This window comes from Acipenser ruthenus, chromosome 41 (genome assembly GCF_902713425.1).
Source record: "Acipenser ruthenus chromosome 41, fAciRut3.2 maternal haplotype, whole genome shotgun sequence".
NCBI lineage: Eukaryota > Metazoa > Chordata > Actinopteri > Acipenseriformes > Acipenseridae > Acipenser > Acipenser ruthenus.
In genome coordinates, this window is record NC_081229.1 from 2,534,521 (window position 1) to 2,559,806 (window position 25,286).

A 25,286-nucleotide genomic window follows, 5' to 3' on the forward strand; every position below is an offset into this window, starting at 1 on the left:
TATCAGAACGCCCCATTGCTTCTGTGGTTTTGATTTGTTGTGCAGATGAAATCAAACCACTGCAACTGAAAATCTGGAGAAATTGTCAACATAGGCCACTCATGCAGTTAATTAAAAATAGCAAATGAAAAGGGACAGAGCCGGACAAGATAAAATGCATTCTTTCTTTTAACCAATGGGCTTCTTTCACAAGTGAGTGACATGCTTTGCAGCCAATGACTTGCTTTGACCCTAAAGCCACAGGTGAAGTGAAATGGGAATTTAAACAGCGATCTATAATAAAATACATCAGACCTACAGATGTATTCAGAGTCATCAAAATGAATGACTTGTGTGCATATTATCAATTGTCAATACATATACTGTGTAATACGTGCACAATCCTGTCCAGGTGTGGCAGGGAGCATAAAATGCAATGTGAGTGCCACATAACTGCAGTCTCCATTTACTGTTCATTTTGATTACATGTCACATCAGTAATGTGTGTGTCTCAGGAGGGAATGGAACAGAACTGTAGTGTTGGATAGCCTCCCTTTGTATTCAGGGTCCCTTTCTCTATCACAACTTCCAGCACTGTTTTCATCAGTAGCTCCAAAATAGCTGAAAACTTGATCAGAATAAAAAGCTTTACAATGAGATGTGGTGTTTGTATTTGCAACAGGGTGTGTATGTCTCAGATACATAAGAAAGTTTACAAACGAGAGGAGGCCCCATTCGGCCCATCTTGCTCGTTTGGTTGTTAGTAGCTCATTGATCCCAGAATCTCATCAAGCAGCTTCTTGAAGGATCCCAGGGTGTCAGCTTCAACAGCATATACTGTAAACTGTATTTGTCATTTTCTATTTATTGAAATGCCTGTTGACGTATCTTTGACAGTCGTGGCACTGATGTTGCTACGCGTCCTTGCTCAGGCTGGGATATTAATTTAGTTACTGAATCTTGGACTAAACAAAACAGACACCTAACTTCAATCCTTGAATCTCAATCAGCCCCTGGATGAAAGTGGTCAATCCTAGAACCTCAGTTTGCTATTTCCTGTTTAGTTACGTGTATGTTTGAAAAAGCTACACATGTTTGTTGCTTTAAACCTTTCTGTCCTTTCAGCTCCTGCAACTCCATGTATTTATGTTGTCATGGGAACAGCGGCTGTTCAGATGTTAGCCACCATTTTGGTTGTTTTCATAATGAAAAGGTATGTATTTGAACGCTAAACATAAAGTATGTGTGGTTGTTACTTCACATATGTAGTTGTCAATGTACTGTTAACATATATTTTCATTTTTCATTTCATGTGTGTGTAAAGAAAGAGAAAGGTAAGTCTGGATTTTTTCATTTGCTCAGAGTTGCTTAATACTGTGGAACTGGTTCTATGTTCTATTAGTTTTGCTGGTTTTTGATCTTGTCATTTTCTTTGTTTAAATCCCTCAATTTGAGCATTTGAATGCTAAATAATGTATTAACCACATATCACATAAGTATGATACAGAATTGAAGTAACATTGTAACCCAAAACATTCAGTAAAATAGAATATACATGAACTACCAGGACAGCAGCTGTCTCTATACTGTGAACCCCTATATAGACTCTTAAGTAATATTTGCATTACATTTAGTGATGAGGAACAGCCAGTGATTCTGTAGTATTGTTAAACTTACAGCACAGTTACTTGCCAATTACAGGTATGGCCAAAAGTTTAGCATCACCTAGAATTTTAGGATTGAGACATCATTAAAAGAAAAAAAACTACATGAACATAATTTAGATCTTTTATTTAACATCATGTAATCAAATAAACTACAAAATGATATTGCAAACATTCCACTGGAAGCCATAATAGTAGTACAGTAGTATTTTATGTTAGATTTCGAAATGTCACATTTTTGTCAGTTTTCCGTTGAGTATATGGCAAACTGCGAAGCGGTATGTAGTTCAATATGTTAACGTAACATTATTCAGCAGGTTTCATTCGACTTCATGAAGCAAAATTAGATCATTCTATTGGGCGCTGCAAAACTTTTGCCCATAGCTGTATTTTAGTGATTAAACTCAAATAAAACGAATAGATTGCAAATAAAATGGTGTTGAAACGGTTTTGAAATCTTGGGTTGGATTGTTTCTATAGGCTGAGCATCGTGGCAGAGAAAATAACCCCTTTGGGGATCTCCAGCTCTCAAACGTGAGTAACACAGAGTAACATGATAGTAGAGAATATACTGGGAACCCCTCAATATTAGACATGAATCATTTAATGAAGAACAAACATTCAAACTCTGTACAGTATGCCCATTAAGGGATACTTTATGTTATCTAACATGAGTCCTTCATGTATTGTCTGTTTTGTATAATTATCTATAGCTGTGTATTTGTAGGTGATTATTTATCAGGATTCCACTAAAGTAGGGTTACCATATGACTCCATTTACACTGGGACAGTTTAGAACAGTTCAGGCCTTTCAACTCACACCCCAATGATTTCTGGTACACGTTACCTGTCTCAGGTACCTTTCACAGTAGAACTACACTTACCAGAATGCATTGGGGTGGGTGTTGATAAGCCTGAACCTTCCTGTCATATGTTAGCCCTACACTAAAGTATTGTTCCGCTACACTGACTGCTTCTGCTGCTGCATGTTACACATTGAAAGGAGCAACGACAATGAATAAGGACAGATGCTTTGACACTGAACTTGAAGTTTTAACTGTGCTGTATGTTGTTGGGTTTTTGAATTCAGGCCGGTCAGAACTCAAAGGATGATGCTGAGGTCACTTATACTGCACTGAACACATGAGCTGTTTCCTCAGACTATGAAGAAATATGCAAGAAGTAACCAGGATGGAAATCTTTGCTCTAATTGATAATGCTGGCGGCTGATAAAATTTACTGCCTTCATTTTGTGAACAGTAATGCTACTCTTTAGTCCTTCACTGTTTGCTTAGCTTTAAGAGGCTTTATTGAACTGGAGCTTCATTTATGGCAAAAGAATGCAATTCTGTTTTAAAGCACAGATATAAAAATGTGCATCTCCAGTCAAAATGTATTTCACACAGTATTTTTTATTATTTTTATTTCACAATATTGTAAAACCAAAAAAAAGCTTATTTTTTTTTTAATAAGATATTGATGAATGTATTTGAATATATTTAGCAATCATGACCTGCTACATATATTGTATCATCAGTAAGGTGTTCAATACGGTAGATAAGTCATCTACAATACACTGCACTTTTTAAACACATATTTACAATATATTCCAATGTATTTTATATTTCTTGAGGGATGATGTCTTTCTCAGTTTTAATTTCAAATAAATAATGAAACTTCTTTCTCGCCTTGGAAATACTGGAGCAGTGAGCTTTTTTTTTGGTGTGATTACTGGCTCTCATAAGTCCTTATCACCTGGAGAGTTTACCAACCCCCCCCCCCCCCCCAAAAAAAAAAAAAAAAAATAAAGTATTTCAGGTCAAGTTGGATTTAAATGAATTCTACACTGAAAAAAAAATCTTAAATATTGACATTTTCTTTATTCAGGGATATTTTGTAGCTACTATGTACACACCAAAAAGTAAACTGGCCTTTCTGTTATCAAAACAAAAGCTGAATGTGGCTAAATCAGTCAAATTTGTCTAAGTGTAATGGATCAAATGACATGAACACAGCTTGTGAGTTTGTCAAAGAAAAAATGTATTTTGCATTTAATGGGTTAATATTTGAGACATGCTTTAGTTTAATCTTAACGGATAACAACTACCTCACTAACACATTAATAATTGTATGTTAATAGTGCATATATATATATATATATATATATATATATAAATCATCCTGATATTATTTGTTAATTATTAGTCACATGCTTAAGTGCTTTTAAACAAATGGAACCCCATATTGCGATGATATGATTGATCCTAGAGATCCCTAAATATCGATCTGGTGTTTGCAGAACGGTTTTAGTTTGATTTTTCAGTAGCTCATAAATAGGTAAAAAATGCTTCTGTGGCTGATGCTATTTTGTGTTGAAATCGGAAATACTGCTGCTTCTGCTTTTCAGTTTTAGAAATAGGGAGTTTGACCAACAGTGTGAAACAGCCATCAGTGAAGGACAGTCTGTTCAGTTCAACTAGAGAGGTATGTTCAAGAATATTCTTTAAATGTGATGTTTGATTGAAAGCATGTTTACTTTAAAGATATGTTTTTGACCAAAGAAAGATCACACATTGGTTACGATGTAGTTTAACTGTAGATTCCTGACTAGTCTTGTGCTTTCACAGATTTAAAGTTTGGTTCTCTAAAGAAACACAAGAACATGATTGCTACGGAAAAGTTGCTTCTGATTTCCTGCCTTTTTCAAGGTATTTATTAACCATTTTAAATATTATATATATATATATATATATATATATATATATATATATATATATATATATATATATATATACATTATAGGTTTTATAGCAATTATTTGTCTTTTGAAGTGGTATCTGCAGGGTGCATCCCATGTACAAGAATATAACAGTGAAGGTTTATTATACTAGCGAGGGGCACAGCTGTGGCATACTGTAAATGAGAGCCTCTGTGATGTTTGATGATTGCTAACATGATTTGGAATCTCAATGCATGTCCCATTCACAATACAGATATGTTTTTGACCAAAGAAAGATCACACATTGGTTACGATGTAGTTTAACTGTAGATTCCTGACTAGTCTTGTGCTTTCACAGATTTAAAGTTTGGTTCTCTAAAGAAACACAAGAACATGATTGCTACGGAAAAGTTGCTTCTGATTTCCTGCCTTTTTCAAGGTATGTATTAACCATTTTAAATATTATATATATATATATATATATATATATATATATATATATATATATATATATATATATATACATTATAGGTTTTATAGCAATTATTTGTCTTTTGAAGTGGTATCTGCAGGGTGCATCCCATGTACAAGAATATAACAGTGAAGGTTTATTATACTAGCGAGGGGCACAGCTGTGGCATACTGTAAATGAGAGCCTCTGTGATGTTTGATGATTGCTAACATGATTTGGAATCTCAATGCATGTCCCATTCACAATACAGTTAGATACAACACAATGCTAGCCATGCAAAATGACGGGGGTTTAATGTAAATAGAATAGTAATGCTGTTAGTATTGCTTAAAAACTAGGAAAAATAAAATGATTAAATAAAATATGTCACTCAAAACTGTAATATCTTATTATGTAAGTGACTGTACAGTATTGCTAAAAAAATCAGTTTTCTCTTTTCTAGGTATAATTTGCAATACATTTGAAGCCTTCATGCCTCAGCGTATTAAAGCCTTGAGCGGCTCCTGTGTGCTGATTCCATGTACATTCACAATTCCAAAGAGTTATGAGAACGATATGGTGGAACCGGCCAGAGGAATTTGGATGACTTCTTATAATTTCAGAGATATTGTATTTGACTCCAGTAGACATTATAGCGAGAATACCCTGAAAGCAGAGCTACTTGGTAACGTGACTAACAAGAATTGCACCACAATAATACATCATTTAAAAACAAGTGATTCAAAACGTTATTTCTTCAGAGCAGAACCTCCTAATTTCACTTTTTATCGGAGTGTTTTGCTTGAAGTTGCAGGTAAGTACCAGGTGGTTCTCAATACATTTTCATATTGACCAGCACTTCACAGGGCTATACATTTGAGTTCCATGAAGGTCAGGATTTATGGGGGGCTATTACAGACACATATACAGTATATTTCGGGTTGATGGTTTTAGTTTAACAAAAACAACCCTCTGTCTCTCAGATAACCCAACAGCTTTTTCCAAGTGTTTATTCAGATTCTAGAATTGAAACATTTTTTTTTGTATTACTGACTAAATAGTCATAATCTGTAAGTATTTTGGGTAATGCTTTCCATTGAGATTCTCTAAATACTTACACATAATTATAATGTGATTATGCATAGTTACAATGTACTTAATGTGTAAATCCTTTTGCATGATATAACCCTAACCCCCTCGCCCTTGTCTGATACAATTAAGCACTTGCATACTGTGGGTGAAAGAGAACAAATACCACTACAAAATAAGATAAGGCAAAATAAATCACAAAAATAAACACTATTTACAAGTGAGGGGTTTCCACCCCGTTCTGTATTCCTCTGACAGGTAGTGAAACGTTTCCTTTGTTCCCTAGACTCTCCGGACAGACCTGTGATCAACCCATCGAGTGCAGTGAAGGAGGGAGCTCCCACGAGTTTAGCCTGCACTGCTCCAGCCCCGTGCCCAAGAGATCCTCCAGCCCTGGTGTGGAGCGACACTCTGAACGGGAGTGTGGAGATAGAGCAGGTTGAGCAGCAGGATGGGACCAAGGCTGTATCTTCTGTTCTGACGTTCACTGCCTCACATCTGCACCACAACAAGGACATCACATGCACTGCGCAGTATCCAGTGGAGTCTGAAACTAAAAGTGCTGAAGAAGTCTCGACTCTTCATGTTCTCTGTAAGGCAATTCCTTAATAATGAATAATAAACTTCCAAATCTAAATAATATCTGCAAATAAAATCTGCAAATAATATCTTTAATATATATATTGCTTTAATCTTATACCATAAATAGATTTTATACATTATAATCACAGTATAAGCATTGTAAACTACACTATTACTTTTAGCACTGTAAAATGATTGCTTTTACTGTAGTAATCTTTAAAGTTGTTGGCTAACAAACTGTTTTCTCTTTCAGATTCACCAAAGAACACGTTGGTGTTAATAAACCCTTCTGGTGAAATACATGAAGGAGATCATGTGACACTGAGCTGTAGCAGCAATGCAAACCCAGCAGTGAGCCGCTACACCTGGTTTGAAGTGAAGGGAGATAATATCAACGAGAAAAGTGCTGAACAGTACCTCACTTTTACTGACATTAACCCGAGTGACAGTGGACTGTACTACTGTGAAGCAAGGAATGAGCATGGGGCAGAGAACTCGACAGCCGTGCAGCTGAATGTAGCATGTATGTATCTTTAATTTCATTTGGTATGGTTATTACTTGAGGTATACAAGACAAGAAGAATATATTTTAAGATTAAATTGCATTATACAGAATATCCTCAAAGTATTAATGAAAAACGCTTAATTATCAGGATAGCATATTGTTCCTGGTGCAGAGAGCACCGAGATGAGACACTCCATCCGACAGTGAGACATTATGCTGGTGCAGTCAGGCCAATTTTTTGGTTGATGAGAAAACCTGCGAACATCGAGGAAAGATCATCACTGCTTATCTTGAAAAGGAAGCAATCAAGAGAATGGTTTGGCCAGCCAGCGAGCTCTCCTGACCTGAACCCCATTGAGCATGCTTGGAGCATGCTATAGAGGGCAATAGCAACCTGTCCTGTAAAACTCAGGACAATGCAAGAGCTCCAGGGTGGCTTTATCCAAGAATGGATTGAAGAGGAGTTTGAAAACCCGTACCTCGCTAAATTCATCCCCCAGAAGGAGTTTAATCTTACTGCATGTATTTTACCTTTTCCACAGTCACGATCTCAATTGCCATACATTGCACCACAATCCACACTGCGAGAAAGAGGTTCCAGTTTATAGACTGGTTTACTGAATCCTGGACTAAAAACAGAGAAACTGAACTTGAATCTCAATCAGCCCCTGGATGAAATTGGTCAATCCTAGAACCTCAGTTTGCTATTTCCTGTTTAGTTACGTGTATGTTTGAAAAAGCTACACATGTTTGTTGCGTTAAACCTTTCTGTCCTTTCAGCTCCTGCAACTCCATGTATTTATGTTGTCATGGGAACAGCGGCTGTTCAGATGTTAGCCACCATTTTGGTTGTTGTATTCATAATGAAAAGGTATGTCTTTGAACGCTAAACATAAAGTATGTGTGGTTGTTACTTCACATATGTAGTTGTCAGTGTACTGTTAACATATATTTTCATTTTTCATTTCATGTGTGTGTAAAGAAAGAGAAAGGTAAGTCTGGATTTTTTTCATTTGCTCAGTCTTGCTTAATACTGTGGAACTGGTTCTATGTTCTATTAGAATATATGAACTGTTAAAATACTAGGACAGCAGCTGTCTCTATACTGTGAACCCCTTTATAGACTCTTAAGTAATATTTGCATTACATTTTGTGATGAGGAACAGCCAGTGATTCTGTAGTATTGTAAAGCTTACAGCACAGTTACTTGCCAATTACAGCTATGGCCAAAAGTTTAGCATCACCTAGAATTTTAGGATTGAGACATCATTAAAATAAAAAAAAACTACATGAACATAATTTAGATCTTTTATTTAACATCATGTAATCAAATAAACTACAAAATGATATTGCAAAAACTCCACTGGAAGCCATAATAGTAGTACAGTAGTATTTTATGTTAGATTTTGAAATGTCACATTTTTGTCAGTTTTCTGTTGAGTATATGGCAAACTGCAAAGCGGTATGTAGTTCAATATGTTTACGTAACATTATTCAGCAGGTTTCATTCGACTTCATGAAGCAAAATTAGATCATTCTATTGGGCGCTGCAAAACTTTTGCCCATAGCTGTATTTTAGTGATTAAACTCAAATAAAACGAATAGATTGCAAATAAAATGGTGTTGAAACGGTTTTGAAATCTTGGGTTGGATTGTTTCTATAGGCTGAGCATCGTGGCAGAGAAAATAACCCCTTTGGGGATCTCCAGCTCTCAAACGTGAGTAACACAGAGTAACATGATAGTAGAGAATATACTGGGAACCCCTCAATATTAGACTTGAATCATTTAATGAAGAACAAACATTAAAACTCTGTACAGTATGCCCATTAAGGGATACTTTATGTTATCTAACATGAATCCTTCATGTATTGTCTGTTTTGTATAATTATCTATAGCTGTGTATTTGTAGGTGATTATTTATCAGGATTCCACTAAAGTAGGGTTACCATATGACTCCATTTACACTGGGACAGTTTGGAACAGTTCAGGCCTTTCAACTCACACCCCAATGCATTCTGGTACACTTTACCTGTCTCAGGTACCTTTCACAGTAGAACTACACTTACCAGCATGCATTGGGGTGGGTGTTAAAAAGCCTGAACCTTCCTGTCATATGGTAGCCCTACACTAAAGTATTGTTCCGCTACACTGACTGCTTCTGCTGCTGCATGTTTCACATTGAAAGGAGCAACGACAATGAATAAGGACAGATGCTTTGACACTGAACTTGAAGTTTTAACTGTGTTGTATGTTGTTGGGTTTTTTAATTCAGACCGGTCAGAACTCAAAGGAAGACGCTGAGGGCACTTATACTGCACTGAACACATCAGCTGTTTCCTCAGACTATGAAGAAATATGCAAGAAGTAACCAGGATGGAAATCTTTGCTCTAATTGATAATGCTGGCGGCTGTTACATTTCACTGCCTTCATTTTGTGAACAGTAATGCTGCTCTTTAGTCCTTCACCGTTTGCTTAGCTTTAAGAGGCTTTATTGAACTGGAGCTTCATTTATGGCAAAAGAATGCAATTCTGTTTTAAAGCACAGATATAAAAATGTGCATCTCCAGTCAAAATGTATTTCACACAGTATTTTTTATTGTTTTTTTTTTATTTCACAATATTGTAAAACCAAAAAAAAAGATTTGAATATATTTAGCAATCATGACCTGCTACATATATTGTATCATCTGTAAAGTGTTCAATACGGTAGATTAGTCATCTACAATACACTGCACTTTTTAAACACATATTTTACAATATATTCCAATGTATTTTATGTTTCTTGAGGGGTGATGTCTTTCTCAGTTTTAATTTCAAATAAATAATGAAACTTCTTTCTCGTCTTGGTGTTGGAGCAGACATTTACACATGGAAATACTGGAGCAGTGAGCTTTTTACTGGTGTGATTACTGGCTCTCATAAACTTAAATCCTTTAATCCTTATCACCTGGAGATTTTACCAACCCCCCCCCCCCCCCCCAAAAAAAAAAAAAATGTATTCCATGGCCAAGTTGGATTTAAATGAATTCTACACTGAAAAAAAATCTTAAATATTGACATTTTCTTTATTCAGGGATATTTTGTCCCTAATATGTACACACCAAAAAGTAAACTGGCCTTTTTGTTATCAAAACAAAAGCTGAATGTGGCTAAATCAGTCAAATTTGTCTAAGTGTAATGGATCAAATGACATGAACACAGCTTGTGAGTTTGTCAAAGAAAAAATGTAGTTTGCATTTAATGGGTTAATATTTGAGACATGCTTTAGTTCAATCTTAACGGATAACAACTACCTCACTAACACATTAATAATTGTATGTTAATAGTGCATATATATATATATATATATATATATATATATATATATATATATATATATATATATATATCTATCTATCTATCTATCTCTCTCTCTCTCTCTCTCTCTCTCTCTCTCTCTCTCTCTCTCTCTCTCTCTCTCTATATATATATATATATATATATATATATATATATATATATATACAGACGTGCTCAAATTTGTTGGTACCCTTACAGCTCATTGAAATAATGCTTCATTCCTCCTGAAAAGTGATGAAATTAAAAGCTATTTTATCATGTATACTTGCATGCCTTTGGTATGTCATAGAATAAAGCAAAGAAGCTGTGAAAAGAGATGAATTATTGCTTATTCTACAAAGATATTCTAAAATGGCCTGGACACATTTGTTGGTACCCCTTAGAAAAGATAATAAATAATTGGATTATAGTGATATTTCAAACTAATTAGTTTCTTTAATTAGTATCACACATGTCTCCAATCTTGTAATCAGTCATTCAGCCTATTTAAATGGAGAAAAGTAGTCACTGTGCTGTTTGGTATCATTGTGTGCACCACACTGAACATGGACCAGAGAAAGCAAAGGAGAGAGTTGTCTGAGGAGATCCGAAAGAAAATAATAGGCAAGCATGGTAAAGGTAAAGGCTACAAGACCATCTCCAAGCAGCTTGATGTTCCTGTAGCAACAGTTGCAAATATTATTAAGAAGTTTAAGGTCCATGGAACTGTAGCCAACCTCCCTGGGCGCGGCCGCAAGAGGAAAATCGACCCCAGATTGAACAGAAGGATAGTGCGAATGGTAGAAAAAGAACCAAGGATAACTGCCAAAGAGATACAAGCTGAACTCCAAGGTGAAGGTACGTCAGTTTCTGATCGCACCATCCGTCGCTTTTTGAGCGAAAGTGGGCTCCATGGAAGAAGACCCAGGAGGACTCCACTTTTGACAGAAAAACATAAAAAAGCCAGACTGGAATTTGCTAAAATGCATATTGACAAGCCACAATCCTTCTGGGAGAATGTCCTTTGGACAGATGAGTCAAAACTGGAGCTTTTTGGCAAGTCACATCAGCTCTATTTTCACAGACGAAAAAATGAAGCTTTCAAAGAAAAGAACACCATACCTACAGTGAAACATGGAGGAGGCTCGGTTATGTTTTGGGGCTGCTTTGCTGCGCCTGGCACAGGGTGCCTTGAATCTGTGCAGGGCACAATGAAATCTCAAGACTATCAAGGCATTCTGGAGTGAAACGTACTGCCCAGTGTCAGAAAGCTCTGTCTCAGTCACAGGTCATGGGTCCTCCAACAGGATAATGACCCAAAACACACAGCTAAAAGCACCCAAGAATGGATAAGAACAAAACATTGGACTATTCTGAAGTGGCCTTCTATGAGTCCTGATCTGAATCCTATCGAACATCTATGGAAAGAGCTGAAACTTACAGTCTGGAGAAGGCACCCATCAAACCTGAGACAGCTGGAGCAGTTTGCTCAGGAAGAGTGTGCCAAACTACCTGTTAACAGGTGCAGAAGTCTCATTGAGAGCTACAGAAAACGTTTGATTGCAGTGGTTGCCTCTAAAGGTTGTGCAACAGAATATTAGGTTAGGGGTCCCATCATTTTTGTCCATGCCATTTTCATTTGTTTTATTATTTACAATATTATGTTGAATAAAAAATCAAAAGCAAAGTCTGATTTCTATTAAATATGGAATAAACAATGGTGGATGCCAATTACTTTTGTCAGTTTCAAGTTATTTCAGAGTACCAACAAATTTGAGCACGTCTGTATATATATATATATATATATATATATATATATATATATATATATATATATAACAAATAAAAATAAACCTGATATCATTTATTAATTACTAGTCACATGCTTAAGTGCCTTTAAACAAATGGAACCCCATATTGCAATGATATGATTGATCCTAGAGATCCCTAAATAGCGATCTGGTGTTTGCAGAACAGTTTTAGTTTGATTTTTCAGTAGCTCATAAATAGGTGACTACTTTAAAAGCAGTGACAAAAAACAGCTTCTGTGGTTGATGCTATTTTGTGTTGAAAAACGGAAATACTGCTGCTTCTGCTTTTCAGTTTTAGAAATAGGGAGTTTGACCAACAGTGTGAAACAGCCATCAGTGAAGGACAGTCTGTTCAGTTCAACTAGAGAGGTATGTTCAATAACATTCTTTAAATGTGATGTTTGATTGAAAGCATGTTTACTTTAAAAATATGTTTTTGATCAATGAAAGATCACACATTGGTTACGATGTAGTTTAACTGTAGATTCCTGACTAGACTTGTGCTTTCACAGATTTAAAGTTTGGTTCTCTAAAGACACACAAGAACATGATTGCTATGGAAAAGTTGCTTCTGATTTCCTGCCTTTTTCAAGGTATGTATTAACCATTTTAAATATTTTATATATATATATATATATATATATATATTGGGGTGGGGTGGGGATATTCAACTATACTGATAAAATATTATCCTGTACATTATAGGTTTTATAGCAATTATTTGTCTTTTGAAGTGATATCTGCAGGGCACATCCCATGTACAAGAATATAACAGTGAAGGTTTATTATACTAGCGAGGGGCACAGCTGTGGCATACTGTAAATGAGAGCCTTTGTGATGTTTGATGATTGCTAACATGATTTTGAATCCCAATGCATGTCCCATTCACAATACAGTTAGATACAACACAATGCTAGCCATCCAAAATGACGGGGGTTTAATGTAAGTAGAAGAGTAATGCTGTTAGCATTGCTTAAAAACTAGGAAAAATAAAATGGTTGAATAAAATATGTCACCCAAAACTGTAATATCTTATTATATAAGTGACTGTACAGTATTGCTAAAAAAAACAGTTTTCTCTTTTCTAGGTATAATTTGCAATGAATTTAAAGCCTTCATGCCTCAGAGTATTAAAGCCTTGAGCGGCTCCTGTGTGCTGATTCCATGTACATTCACAATTGAAGAGAGGTTGGAGAGTGCAATGGTGGAACCGGCCAGAGGAATTTGGATGACTTCTTATAATTTCAGAGATATTGTATTTGACTCCAGTAGATATTATGGCAATACCCTGAAAGCAGAGCTACTTGGTAAAGTGACTAACAAGAATTGCACCACAATAATAAATCATTTAAAAACAAGTGATACAAAACGTTATTTCTTCAGAGCAGAACCTCCTAATTTCATCTTTCCTCAGAGTGTTTTGCTTGAAGTTGTAGGTAAGTACCAGTTGGTTCTCAATACATTTTCATATTGACCAGCGCTTCAGAGGGCCATGCATTTGAGTTCCATGAAGAGCAGGATTGATGGGGGTCTATTACAGACACATATACAGTATATTTCAGGTTGAGGGTTTCAGTTTTACAAAAACAACCCTCTGTCTCTCAGATAAGCCCACAGCTTGGATTCTAGAAGTTTTTTTTTTATCATACTGTAGCTCCATTCAGAGTTTTGTTGAGACCACTGACTAAACACTGCTAGTAAGGTACGTCATAATCTGTAAGCATTTTGGGTAAAACTTTCCATTAAGTGTCTCTAATTACTACTGTGTATATACAAAGTAGTTACTTAGTAAATGCATGTGTATGTACACATAATTACAATGTTATTATGCATAGTTACAATGTACTTAATGTGTACATCCTTTTGCAAATAAACACTATTTACAAGTGAGGGGTTTTCACCAGGTTCTGTATTCCTCTGACAGGTAGTGAAACGTTTCCTTTGTTCCCTAGACTCTCCGGACAGACCAGCGATCAGCCCATCGAGTGCAGTGAAGGAGGGAGCTCCCACGAGTTTAGCCTGCACTGCTCCAGCCCCGTGCCCAAGAGATCCTCCAGCCCTGGTGTGGAGCGACACTCTGAACGGGAGTGTGGAGATAGAGCAGGTTGAGCAGCAGGATGGGACCAAGGCTGTATCCTCTGTTCTGACATTCACTGCCTCACATCTGCACCACAACAAGGACATCACATGCACTGCGCAGTATCCAGTGGGGTCTGAAACTAAAAGCGCTGGAGAAGTCTCGACACTTTGTGTTCTCTGTAAGGCAATTCTTCAATAATGAATAATAAACTTCCCAATCTAATCTGTGAACTTCCATTGCCCCTCAACAAATAATTCATTAAATAACAACACTATTTTTAAATATTTAAAATTTCTCACATTTGCCATTCCTCGTAGTGCAGTAATAATTTAATAAATTACACTGCGCATTAACAGAAACATGGGCACTGGAGCAACCACTTTGCATGAAATTTTATTGAACTAATAGCCAGTATAATCTGCAAATGACTGTATCTTTAATATACATTGTTTCAATTGTATACCATACATAGATTATATATATAGTACTGTTATAAAATATGATACAACAACTAAGAAAAATAAAAAGGGTGAAATAATGTATACATTTTAATCACATCAAAAGCATTGTAAACTGCAATATTACCTTTACCACTGTAAAAAGCCCTTTTAAAGTTGTTTCTTAACAAGAACTGTTTTCTCTTTCAGATTCACCAAAGAACACGTTGGTGTTAATAAACCCTTCTGGTGAAATACATGAAGGAGATCATGTGACACTGAGCTGCAGCAGCAATGCAAACCCAGCAGTGAGCCGCTACACCTGGTTTGAAGTGAAGGGAGATAATATCAACGAGAAAAGTGCTGAACAGTACCTCACTTTTACTGACATTAACCCGAGTGACAGTGGACTGTACTACTGTGAAGCAAGGAATGAGCATGGGGCAGAGAACTCGACAGCTGTGCAGCTGAATGTAGCATGTATGTATCTTTAATTTCATTGGCTATGGTTATTACTTGAGGTATACAAGACAAGAAGAATATATTTTAAGATTAAATTGCATTATACAGAATACCCTCAAAGTATTAATGAAAAACGCTTAATTATCAGGATAGCATATTGTTCCTGGTGCAGAGAGCACCGAGATGAGACACTCCATCCGACAGTGAGACATTATGCTGGTGCAGTCAGGCCAATTTTTTGGTTGATGAGAAAACCTGCGAACATCGAGGAAAGATCATCACTGCTTATCTTGAAAAGGAAGCAATCAAGAGAATGGTTTGGCCAGCCAGCGAGCTCTCCTGACCTGAACCCCATTGAGCATGCTTGGAGCATGCTATAGAGGGCAATAGCAACCTGTCCTGTAAAACTCAGGACAATGCAAAAGCTCCAGGGTGGCTTTATCCAAGAATGGATTGAAGAGGAGTTTGAAAACCCGTACCTCGCTAAATTCATCCCCCAGAAGGAGTTTAATCTTACTGCATGTATTTTACCTTTTCCACAGTCACGATCTCAATTGCCATACATTGCACCACAATCCACACTGCGAGAAAGAGGTTCCAGTTTATAGACTGGTTTACTGAATCCTGGACTAAAAACAAAGAAACTGAACTTGAATCTCAATCAGCCCCTTTATGAAATTGGTCAATCCTAGAACCTCAGTTTGCTATTTCCTGTTTAGTTACCATGTTTGTTGCGTTAAACCTTTCTGTCCTTTCAGCTCCTGCAACTCCATGTATTTATGTTGTCATGGGAACAGCGGCTGTTCAGATGTTAGCCACCATTTTGGTTGTTGTATTCATAATGAAAAGGTATGTCTTTGAAAGCTAAACATAAAGTATGTGTGGTTGTTACTTCACATATGTAGTTGTCAGTGTACTGTTAACATATATTTTCATTTTTCATTTCATGTGTGTGTAAAGAAATAGAAAGGTAAGTCTGGATTTTTTCATTTGCTCAGTCTTGCTTAATACTGTGGAACTGGTTCTATGTTCTATTAGAATATATGAACTGTTAAAATACTAGGACAGCAGCTGTCTCTATACTGTGAACCCCTTTATAGACTCTTAAGTAATATTTGCATTACATTTTGTGATGAGGAACAGCCAGTGATTCTGTAGTATTGTAAAGCTTACAGCACAGTTACTTGCCAATTACAGCTATGGCCAAAAGTTTAGCATCACCTAGAATTTTAGGATTGAGACATCATTAAAAAAAAAAAAAACTACATGAACATAATTTAGATCTTTTATTTAACATCATGTAATCAAATAAACTACAAAATGATATTGCAAAAACTCCACTGGAAGCCATAATAGTAGTGCAGTAGTATTTTATGTTAGATTTTGAAATGTCACATTTTTGTCAGTTTTCCGTTGAGTATATGGCAAACTGCAAAGCGGTATGTAGTTCAATATGTTAACGTAACATTATTCAGCAGGTTTCATTCGACTTCATGAAGCAAAATTAGATCATTCTATTGGGCGCTGCAAAACTTTTGCCCATAGCTGTATTTTAGTGATTAAACTCAAATAAAAACAAATAGATTGCAAATAAAATGGTGTTGAAATGGTTTTGAAATCTTGGGTTGGATTGTTTCTATAGGCTGAGCATCGTGGCAGAGAAAATAACCCCTTTGGGGCAATCCAGCTCTCAAACGTGAGTAACACAGAGTAACATGATAGTAGAGAATATACTGGGAACCCCTCAATATTAGACATGAATCATTTTATGAATAACAAACATTCAAACTCTGTACAGTATGCCCATTAAGGGATACTTTATGTTATCTAACATGAATCCTTCATGTATTGTCTGTTTTGTATAATTATCTATAGCTGTGTATTTGTAGGTGATTATTTATCAGGAATCCACTAAAGTAGGGTTACCATATGACTCCATTTGCACTAGGACAGTTTGGAACAGTTCAGGCCTTTCAACTTACACCCCAATGCATTCTGGTACACTTTACCTGTCTCAGGTACCTTTCACAGTAGAACTACACTTACCAGAATGCATTGGGGTGGGTGTTGATAAGCCTGAACCTTCCTGTCATATGGTAGCCCTACACTAAAGTATTGTTCCACTACACTGACTGCTTCTGCTGCTGCATGTTACACATTGAAAGGAGCAACGACAATGAATAAGGACAGATGCTTTGACACTGAACTTGAAGTTTTAACTGTGTTGTATGTTGTTGGGTTTTTGAATTCAGGCCGGTCAGAACTCAAAGGAAGACGCTGAGGGCACTTATACTGCACTGAACACATCAGCTGTTTCCTCAGACTATGAAGAAATATGCAAGAAGTAACCAGGATGGAAATCTTTGCTCTAATTGATAATGCTGGCGGCTGTTAAAATGTACTGCCTTCATTTTGTGAACAGTAATGCTACTCTTTAGTCCTTCACTGTTTGCTTAGCTTTAAGATGCTTTATTGAACTGGAGCTTCATTTATGGCAAAATAATGCAATTCTGTTTTAAAGCACAGATATAAAAATGTGCATCTCCAGTCAAAATGTATTTCACACAGTATTTTTTATTATTTTTTATTTCACAATATTGTAAAACCAAAAAGAAAGCTTATGTTTTTGAATAATATATTGATGAATGTATTTGAATATATTTAGCAATCATGACCTGCTACATATATTGATTCATCAGTAAGGTGTTCAATACGGTAGATAAGTCATCTACAATACACTGCACTTTTTAACACATATTTTACAATATATTCCAATGTATTTTATATTTCTTGAGGGGTGATGTCTTTCTCAGTTTTCATTTCAAATAAATAATGAAACTTCTTTCTCATCTTGGTGTTGGAGCAGACATTTACACATGGAAATACTGGAGCAGTGAGCATTTTTACTGGTGTGATTACTGGCTCTCATAAATCCTTATCACCTGGAGAGTTTACCAACCCCCCCCCCCCCCCCCCCCTCCAAAAAAAATAAATATATATATATATATTTCAGGTGAAGTTGCATTTAAATTAATTTTACACTGTAAAAAAAATCTTAAATATTGACATTTTCTTTATTCAGGGATATTTTGTCCCTACTATGTACACACCAAAAAGTAAACTGGCCTTTCTGTTATCAAAACAAAAGCTGAATGTGGCTAAATCAGTCAAATTTGTCTAAGTGTAATGGATCAAATGACATGAACACAGCTTGTGAGTTTGTCAAAGAAAAAATTTATTTTGCATTTAATGGGTTAATATTTGAGACATGCTTTAGTTTAATCTTAACGGATAACAACTACCTCACTAACACATTAATAATTGTATGTTAATAGTGCATATATATATATATATATATATATATATATATATATATATATATATATATATATATATATATATATATAAATCATCCTGATATTATTTGTTAATTATTAGTCACATGCTTAAGTGCCTTTAAACAAATGGAACCCCATATTGCGATGATATGATTGATCCTAGAGATCCCTAAATATCGATCTGGTGTTTGCAGAACGGTTTTAGTTTGATTTTTCAGTAGCTCATAAATAGGTAAAAAAAGCTTCTGTGGCTGATGCTATTTTGTGTTGAAATCGGAAATACTGCTGCTTCTGCTTTTCAGTTTTAGAAATAGGGAGTTTGACCAACAGTGTGAAACGGACATCAGTGAAGGACAGTCTGTTCAGTTCAAGTAGAGAGGTATGTTCAATAATATTCTTTAAATGTGATGTTTGATTGAAAGCATGTTTACTTTAAAGATATGTTTTTGACCAATGAAAGATCACACATTGGTTACGATGTAGTTTTACTGTAGATTCCTGACTAGACTTGTGCTTTTACAGATTTCCAGTTTGGTTATCTAAAGACACACAAGAACATGATTGCTACGGAAAAGTTGCTTCTGATTTCCTGCCTTTTTCAAGGTATGTATTAAAAAAATCAAATATATTGATACAATGTTATCCTGTACATTATAGGATTTATAGCAATTATCTGTCTTTTGAAGTGATATCTGCAGGGTGCATCCCATGTACAAGAATATAACAGTGAAGGTTTATTATACTAGCGAGGGGCACAGCTGTGGCATACTGTAAATGAGAGCCTTTGTGATGTTTGATGATTGCTAACATGATTTGGAATCCCAATGCATGTTCCATTCACAATACAGTTAGATACAACACAATGCTATCCATCCAAAATGACAGGGGTTTAAAGTAAATAGAAGAGTAATGCTGTTAGTATTGCTTAAAAACTAGGAAAAATAAAATGATTAAATAAAATATGTCACTCAAAACTGTAATATCTTATTATGTAAGTTACTGTACAGTATTGCTAAAAAAATCAGTTTTCTCTTTTCTAGGTATAATTTGCAATACATTTGAAGCCTTCATGCCTCAGCGTATTAAAGCCTTGAGAGGCTCCTGTGTGCTGATTCCATGTACATTCACAATTGAAGAGAGGTTGGAGAGTGTAATGGTGGAACCGGCCAGAGGAATTTGGATGACTTCTCATTATTTCAGAGATATTGTATTTGACTCCAGTAGACATTATAGCGAGAATACCCTGAAAGCAGAGCTACTTGGTAAAGTGACAAACAAGAATTGCACCACAATAATACATCATTTAAAAACCAGTGATTCAAAAAGTTATTTCTTCAGAGCAGAACCTCCTAATTTCACCTTTTATCGGAGTGTTTTGCTTGAAGTTGCAGGTAAGTACCAGGTGGTTCTCAATACATTTTCATATTGACCAGCGCTTCAGAGGGCCATGCATTTGAGTTCCATGAAGGTCAGGATTTATGGGGGGCTATTACAGACACATATACAGTATATTTCGGGTTGAGGGTTTCAATTTTGCAAAAGCAACCCTCTGTATCTCAGATAACCCAACAGCTTTTTCCAAGTGTTTATTCAGATTCTAGAATTGAAACATTTTTTTTTTTGTATTACTGACTAAATAGTCATAATCTGTAAGTATTTTGGGTAATGCTTTCCATTGAGATTCTCTAAATACTTACACATAATTACAATGTGATTATGCATAGTTACAATGTACTTAATGTGTAAATCCTTTTGCATGATATAACCCTAACCCCCTCGCCCTTTTCTGATACAATTAAGCACTTGCATACTGTGGGTGAAAGAGAACAAATACCACTACAAAATAAGATAAGGCAAAATAAATCACAAAAATAAACACTCTTTACAAGTGAGGGGTTTTCACCTGGGTCTGTATTCCTCTGACAGGGAGTGAAACGTTTCCTTTGTTCCCTAGACTCTCCGGACAGACCAGCGATCAGCCCATCGAGTGCAGTGAAGGAGGGAGCTCCCACGAGTTTAGCCTGCACTGCTCCAGCCCCGTGCCCAAGAGATCCTCCAGCCCTGGTGTGGAGCGACACTCTGAACGGGAGTGTGGAGATAGAGCAGGTTGAGCAGTTGGATGGGACCAAGGCTGTATCTTCTGTTCTGACGTTCACTGCCTCACATCTGCACCACAACAAGACCATCACATGCACTGCACAGTATCCAGTGGGGTCTGGAAATAAAAGTGCTGAAGAAGTCTCGACTCTTCATGTTCTCTGTAAGGCAATTCTTTAATAATGAATAATAAACTTCCAAATCTAAATAATATCTGCAAATAAAATCTGCAAATAATATCTTTAATATATATATTGCTTTAATCTTATACCATAAATAGATTTTATACATTATAATCACAGTATAAGCATTGTAAACTACACTATTACTTTTAGCACTGTAAAATGATTGCTTTTACTGTAGTAATCTTTAAAGTTGTTGGCTAACAAACTGTTTTCTCTTTCAGATTCACCGAAGAACACATCGGTTTTAATAAACCCTTCTGGTGAAATACATGAAGGAGATCATGTGACACTGAGCTGCAGCAGCAATGCAAACCCAGCAGTGAGCTGCTACACCTGGTTTGAAGTGAAGGGAGATAATATCACAGAGAAAAGTGCTGAACAGTACCTCACTTTTACTGACATTAACCCGAGTGACAGTGGACTGTACTACTGTGAAGCGAGGAATAAGCATGGGGCAGAGAACTCGAGAGCCGTGCAGCTGAATGTAGCATGTATGTATCTTCAATTTCATTGGGTATGGTTATTACTGTATACAAGATAACAAGAACACATTTTAAAATTAAATGGCATTATACAGCATACCTCACAGTGTAAATGAAAAACACTTAACTATCAGATTAGCACATTGTAAAACTGTACACATATCATTATATCAGCATGCAAAGCTGCTTGTGAATTTGACATTGTCATCTACATCCCTAAAACCTCAAACATGCAGACGTTCGTGAGAAATCACAGCAAGCCCTTGTGTAGTATTTATATGTCTTTTTTTTTTATTTGATGTTATATCTGACCAAAACATTGTACGTGTTCATAAACAGACAAGGTAGAAGAAAAGGATGATCAGAAAAATAACCCTTATACAAATTTACTGTGGTATACCATGGCAAAAGCATTAACAGCATAGTAAACCATGGTAAAAGCAATAACATTAGAAATCAGTGCTGTAAATGGTATGGTAATCACAGTAAAAGCAGACGCCCAGGGCGACTCACAATCGTAAACAAAAATACATTTCAACAGGACAGTTAAAGATACATTTGTATCTTTAATTTCATTGGGTATGGTTATCAGTTGACGTATATAAGATAAAAAGAACACATTTTAATATTAGCCTTCCATACCCAAGATACCCTGCAGTATGGCTAAAAATGAAAAGACATCTGTGCATTAGATGCCTATACGTCATATCTGTGTGTTGCTATTTGCAGGCATGCCACAGATTTCACATGAATCCAGTTGCTCAAAAGATGATACCGAAAGCATTACCTGCATTTGTGTGAGCCGTGGGAGTCCATCACCGATCACTGAATGGAGGATTGCTGGAAATAAACTGGAAAACAACACAGATAGAGGGAGCATCAGTAACTCAAAGTTAGAAGACCACACAATGAGAAGCACACTCATCCTGCTGAAGCCGTTGGCTAAAAATGAGGCTATACAGTGTCTGAGTAAAAACCGCATTGGCACTGCAAGCTTCCAGTTCCATGTGTTCCATGAACAGAAGGAAGGTAAGAAGCATTCTGAATGAAAAGAAGGAAGGCAAGAAACATTCTAAATGTGCTTTGAAGCATTCTAAAGTCCTTTGAAACATTCTCAATGTCCTACGTTAACTGTCCTGCATTGTTCCCTCGAAATCCATTCTCCAGATATTTCATGATAAATGGAAGTAATGTTAATGCTTTAATTGTGAAATATCTTGAAATCCCTGTGTTTTAGACTGTGAAATGCCATGAAATAAATACAGCCCAGACTATAACATGTGCTTACTGTTGTGTGTATGCAGTGGCAGTGCACAGCAGGTGAGATATTCTCGGGTCCCGTGATCGAGACATTTCTTTTCTTCCATGAGCTGCCATGCTTATTGTCAAGTTGTTTTTTTCACAGGTGCAGAAAAGCAGATCCATTTCCTGTCCGCTGTCTACGGGGGGTTTGCTTGTGCTGCAGTATTACTGCTGGGGTTTGGCTTTTCCAAATGTGTAAAAAAGTAAGTTAACTTCTAAAAATGTAAATCAAGCAAATACAATCATATTATTATTTGTTTCTTAACAGACGCCCTTATCCAGGGCGACTTACAATTGTTACAAGATATCACATTATTTTTATATACAATTACCCATTTATACAGTTGGGTTTTTACTGGAGCAATCTAGGTAAAGTACCTTGCTCAAGGGTACAGCAGCAATGTCCCCCACCTGGGATTGAACCCACGACCCTCCGGTCAACAGTCCAGAGCCCTAACCACTATTCCACACTGCTGCCCCAATACATGGGTTAAGCACTTCCAATTTAATATAGCAAGCATTTTTGTCAGTAAAATTTATAGAAACTGTCAAACAAAAACATCACACGAGACTTCTTATGGACCACGTTTTCATATCTACTTTTAGGAGAAGACCAAACATCTGTTAATTTAACAAAGCTAGACCCAAACAACTAAGTTATATATTTCAGGTCTCTTTAACAGTCTGTTTAGCAGCAGATTATGATGAATCTGTGGAAGACTGTGAATTCCAGGGGAGCTTGCAAATCCCGGGATTTCCGAGGAATCCCTTTATCCTGAGATTTAGACTGGCTCTAGTGATCAGATCATGTCTAACAAAGCTTTTCAGATAACAATCCTGTTTTGTTTATTTTCTCTCCAGGTTAATGAAATCGAGGTCAACCGCCAGACCCAAAAGGGAAGACACTGCAGCGCTAACAGAGGTCAATGGGCTTGACTTGGTATGTACAGAATGCACCCGAATTAGTCATTTATCTGACTACCCTATACATCCATATATAAATTTACCTATTTCTCCCTATGAATCTATGAACTCACAAGGCAAGTTCAATTGTGTTTTGCAGAGCTCCCCTCAAGATGAGGAGGAGAATGCAATCTATGCTAACAGACCAGCAGCCACTGAAGATCACCAACAGGGAGGCCAGGAAGAAAACCTTCACTACGCCTCCATCGATTACTCCAAACTGAAACCTGGCAACCAGGAGAGCGGCACTAAACACGCCTCACAGTACAGCACGGAATATTCTGAGGTGAAGCGTCCTGGGACAGCAGGAAGTGAGAGGGAAGTCACGGATCCCCCCATAGAGGAAAATGAATACGCTGAGATGAAAGGCTGCCCTGCCAAGAACAGGGAGAACACAGCAGCTAAGAGTGTCTCGACAGAAGAATCTGACTATGCAGAGGTGAGACGCTGTCATACATCACCGGAATGAACTTACAGAGAGAAGTTACCCAAAAGAGAAGGTACCAGGAGCACCAGCTTAAATATGGAGATGATAAATCGGAACGGCTGGCCAATCCGCTCGTCTCTCTCTCTTTGGCTTTGATTAGAATCCCATGCAAAGTTTCCAGGAGACCCGTGACTGTAGGTTACATTTGCTGTGTCCCGTGTTTTTAAGCATATTGCGGAGTGTGATCCTAACCAAAGTGATATTATCAGGAGCCTGGCTTCGTTGACACCCCTTCTAGTCTGTCCGGATATTTCCACACACAGGTTGACGTTAACGGCAGTGATATAAAGTGGGTTTGACTGCATTTGAAGCCGTGAACATGTCTTCTTTGTGCGTTATCTTTTTGAGAAATGTGTTTGAACATGGTATGGGTTATGAATGCATGTTTAAAGCTATGGACGTACCATAGTCATCATAATTAAGTCAGGCGTTAGAGAAGCAGGTGTTTCTATAGAGCATGCTTGTTTTCAATATTTTGGGGCTTTTATTTGAAGTAGAAATACAAAGGAACATTGCACTTGTTTGTTTTATTTTATTTTTTGCCAGTTTACATTACAATGATTGTATTCACTTTGACATTTGCTGTTGCACCAGCTTCATCATAGTGAAACATAAACTGTAGCAAAAACTGAGTTAATGACCAGGCTTATCTATTAAATGGTAAGAGTGTTCTTTACTCTAGTTATTTTTGCATTTCAAACTTCCTTTGCTCAATGACTTCCCCTAATGAAGAAATGTCAAATTGCCTCATATTTTCAGGGAAGGACTATGAACCAAAAAAAAAAACAATTTGTCTGCTGCTGTAAAGAGAACACTGTGAAGAAACATCAGCTCACAATTATGACGTTGTTAGCTGTACAAACTAAGATGGGGTTGATTAGTCTCTCGGTTTAATCTGTAATAACATATTCGTAGATTCATTAACACTTTACATTAAAGAGAAAGTACTGGGGCTCCCCACGTGTTGCCACAACTGTTTAAATAACGTACCTGTCATTTTTATTTTCATTGTTAACATCCTGACAACTTTCTACACTTATGGTCTGTTTCAAAGCTCGGGTTTGAGGTCTGTCCTTTTAATCTTTGCTGGAAAAGCGATTTAAAATCAAAGAGAGTAAAACGATTTCTACTAGTTTATGATAACCCTACAGGTACTCGTTTGTTTATTTTGTAGCTTTGGCCCTTGTGCTGATTTATTTTATTATTATTATTATTATTATTTATTTCTTAGCAGACGCCCTTATCCAGGGCGACTTACAATCGCAAGCAAATACAAATACATTCAAGTGTTACAATATAAGTCAAACATTTTGCTGTTTGTTTAATTTTTCT

General features: G+C 36.5%; 3 protein-coding genes across 6 annotated transcripts in view; all 3 read left to right on the forward strand.

Moving 5' to 3' along the window:
• LOC131696720 (B-cell receptor CD22-like) overlaps nucleotides 1-9,868 on the forward strand; it is a 44,706-nt gene extending 34,838 nt beyond the window's left edge. Inside the window, exons 12-15 of one of the 3 annotated variants that reach the window (XM_059011274.1) lie at nucleotides 7,770-7,860; nucleotides 7,972-7,981; nucleotides 8,654-8,707; nucleotides 9,264-9,868. In XM_059011274.1, the coding sequence (XP_058867257.1) occupies nucleotides 7,770-7,860; nucleotides 7,972-7,981; nucleotides 8,654-8,707; nucleotides 9,264-9,359 (251 nt within the window). In that variant the 3' untranslated portion in view covers nucleotides 9,360-9,868. Of the gene's footprint in view, nucleotides 1-1,104; nucleotides 1,193-1,303; nucleotides 3,453-7,769; nucleotides 7,861-7,971; nucleotides 7,982-8,653; nucleotides 8,708-9,263 lie in introns of those variants that run through there. The other 2 variants (XR_009311412.1, XM_059011275.1) reach the window with 2 other exon arrangements.
• On the forward strand, nucleotides 3,600-25,282 carry LOC131709161 (myelin-associated glycoprotein-like). Of its 2 annotated transcripts, XM_059011278.1 has the most exons (11): nucleotides 3,600-4,127; nucleotides 4,271-4,351; nucleotides 4,721-4,801; nucleotides 5,277-5,627; nucleotides 6,189-6,494; nucleotides 6,738-7,007; nucleotides 20,942-21,211; nucleotides 21,932-22,231; nucleotides 22,608-22,707; nucleotides 23,366-23,444; nucleotides 23,568-25,282. In XM_059011278.1, exons 2-11 carry the CDS (start codon nucleotides 4,306-4,308, stop codon nucleotides 23,934-23,936), a joined length of 2,172 nt encoding a protein of 723 aa, XP_058867261.1. In that variant the 5' UTR covers nucleotides 3,600-4,127; nucleotides 4,271-4,305; the 3' UTR covers nucleotides 23,937-25,282. The 2 variants fall into 2 exon arrangements, with proteins under 2 accessions (XP_058867261.1, XP_058867262.1); XM_059011279.1 differs by lacking the exons at nucleotides 3,600-4,127; nucleotides 4,271-4,351; nucleotides 4,721-4,801; ... (1 more) ...; nucleotides 6,189-6,494; nucleotides 6,738-7,007 and adding exons at nucleotides 18,589-18,817; nucleotides 18,961-19,041; nucleotides 19,479-19,829; nucleotides 20,393-20,698 and having other exon boundaries at nucleotides 23,568-25,278.
• Nucleotides 12,199-16,394, forward strand: LOC131709162 (sialoadhesin-like). Its single transcript, XM_059011280.1, has 6 exons — nucleotides 12,199-12,490; nucleotides 12,634-12,714; nucleotides 13,210-13,557; nucleotides 14,074-14,379; nucleotides 14,849-15,118; nucleotides 15,859-16,394. Exons 2-6 carry the CDS (start codon nucleotides 12,669-12,671, stop codon nucleotides 15,966-15,968), a joined length of 1,080 nt encoding a protein of 359 aa, XP_058867263.1. The 5' UTR covers nucleotides 12,199-12,490; nucleotides 12,634-12,668; the 3' UTR covers nucleotides 15,969-16,394.
• Nucleotides 25,283-25,286: the final 4 nt, after the last annotated feature.